The sequence below is a fragment of the Penaeus chinensis genome, chromosome 16 (assembly GCF_019202785.1).
Source record: "Penaeus chinensis breed Huanghai No. 1 chromosome 16, ASM1920278v2, whole genome shotgun sequence".
Classification (NCBI taxonomy): domain Eukaryota; kingdom Metazoa; phylum Arthropoda; class Malacostraca; order Decapoda; family Penaeidae; genus Penaeus; species Penaeus chinensis.
The window spans coordinates 27,069,988-27,072,006 of NC_061834.1; the positions used below are offsets into that span (position 1 = coordinate 27,069,988).

The 2,019-nt window shown below is 50.1% G+C and overlaps 1 protein-coding gene across 1 annotated transcript; it reads left to right on the forward strand.

Moving 5' to 3' along the window:
- The first annotated feature begins 910 nt into the window (after positions 1-910).
- Positions 911-1,408, forward strand: LOC125033274 (DNA-directed RNA polymerase II subunit RPB1-like). Its single transcript, XM_047624657.1, has one exon. It carries the CDS (start codon positions 911-913, stop codon positions 1,406-1,408), a length of 498 nt encoding a protein of 165 aa, XP_047480613.1.
- Positions 1,409-2,019: the final 611 nt, after the last annotated feature.

Here is a 2,019-nt window from a genome sequence, read left to right on the forward strand (position 1 = left end):
GAGAGAGAGAGAGAGAGAGAGAAGAGAGAGAGAGAGAGAGAGAGAGAGAGAGAGGGAGAGAGAGAAATATATCCGTACCGCAAAAAAAAAGAATAATTATCTATTGTCTAACGGCCATCCTCTCTCTCCACAGTGCATCTCAATCTCCCCCGTAGTAACAGATGTGTTATCAATATCACATGCGTCTTTCCTCTTAGATTAGTTATCTCTTCGCGCGTAAACATCGGATTCTTGATAAGGAAGCGGGATATCATAATCAATAAGCGCTTACCCGTGGTAGAAGAAAAAGGGAGAGAGAAAGAGAAGGGGAAGGGGGAAGGGAGAAGGAAGCAAGGAAGAGGAGAAACTGACGTGGAAAGATCACGGGCGTGGGAGTGGGTGGACAAAATCAAAGGAAAGAGAAGGAGAGAGAGAAGACAGGGAGAATGGAAGGAGGGGGAGGGGGGGGGGGTAGAGAGTATTTTCCTTTCCCTTCAGGTCGTTTGTCGAACACATATGCGGGCGAAGTGAGAGCAAGGGAAGGGGAGAAGGAGGAGAGAAATGGAAGGAAAGGGTAGGAGAGAGGGAATACACAGGGGTGGAGAGGAAATGGAATATAAGAGAACAGAAGGAAAGGAAAGATGACGAAGGAAGGGGACAATGAAGAGGGAAGAAATTAAAAAGATGAAGGAGTAATGAAGAGATTGAAGGATTTGTAGAGAAGAGAAACGCGACGTAACGCCGGCGACAGCAACTTTATACAGATTATCGGCTAGCTCTATGTCTTAAGAGCCGCGAAACTTAACTAGGCAATTTCAGCATGAACTTCATCGTTAGAGTGAATTCTGTCTAAAACCCAGGCGATTCAGTCTTGAGATGTTAAGCCCACACAAGAGAGAAGAAGGAAAGAACTAAGTGACCCAATCTTGAGATGTTTAAGACCGCAGAAGACAGAGGAAAGAAAGACCAGGCTCGGGGAGGTGATGCTGCCCCCGGCTTACACAACATCCGTGTTATACCGAGGAACAACCGGGAGTCACACACTGGAGACAGTCAACACAAAACCTCTGTCATGGGTCCCTCGCACTCACCCACCTCCTCGCACTCACCCACCTCCTCGCACTCACCCACCTCCTCGCACTCACCCACCTCCTCGCACTCACCCACCTCCCCGCACTCACCCACCTCCTCGCACTCACCCACCTCCTCGCACTCACCCACCTCCTCGCACTCACCCACCTCCTCGCACTCACCCACCTCCTCGCACTCACCCACCTCCTCGCACTCACCCACCTCCTCGCACTCACCCACCTCCTCGCACTCACCCACCTCCTCGCACTCACCCACCTCCTCGCACTCTCCCACCTCCTCGCTCTCCCGATCTGAACTTTCTTCCGGAGTCACTAGCAAGGTGCAAAGTGCTAGTTGATCGTCCCTACGAATATATATTTCTTTGTACAGTACAGATGGGAGGGGAGAACGAAACAAAAGAGGAGAGAGATAGAAAGATAAAGAGATTAATATATTGAGTTAGAGATAATTAAACAGATAGATAGATAGATAGAGAGAGAGAGAGAGAGAGGGAGGGAGGGAGGGAGGAGAGGAGAGAGAGAGAGAGAGAGAGAGAGAGAGAGAGAGAGAGAGAGAGAGAGAGAGAGAGAGAGAGAGAGAGAGAGAGAGAGAGAGAGAGAGAGAGAGAGGGAGGGAGGGAGGGAGGGAGGGAGGGAGGGAGGGAGGGAGAGAGAGAGAGAGAGAGAGAGAGAGAGAGAGAGAGAGAGAGAGAGAGATAGAGAGAGAGAGAGGGAGGGAGAGAGAGGGGGTTGACCTTCAGAGGCTGAGTGTCACATACTGTTTCGCGTGACGTGCGTGTACATATGTGTACGTGTGTGTGTGTGTGTGTGTGTGTGTGTGTGTGTGTGTGTGTGTGTGTGTGTGTGTGTGTGTGTGTGTGTGTGTGTGTGTGTGTGTGTGTGTGTGTGTCTGTATTGTGCGTGTATTGGGCGTGTACATATGTGTATGTGTATGTGCGTATTAAGGATA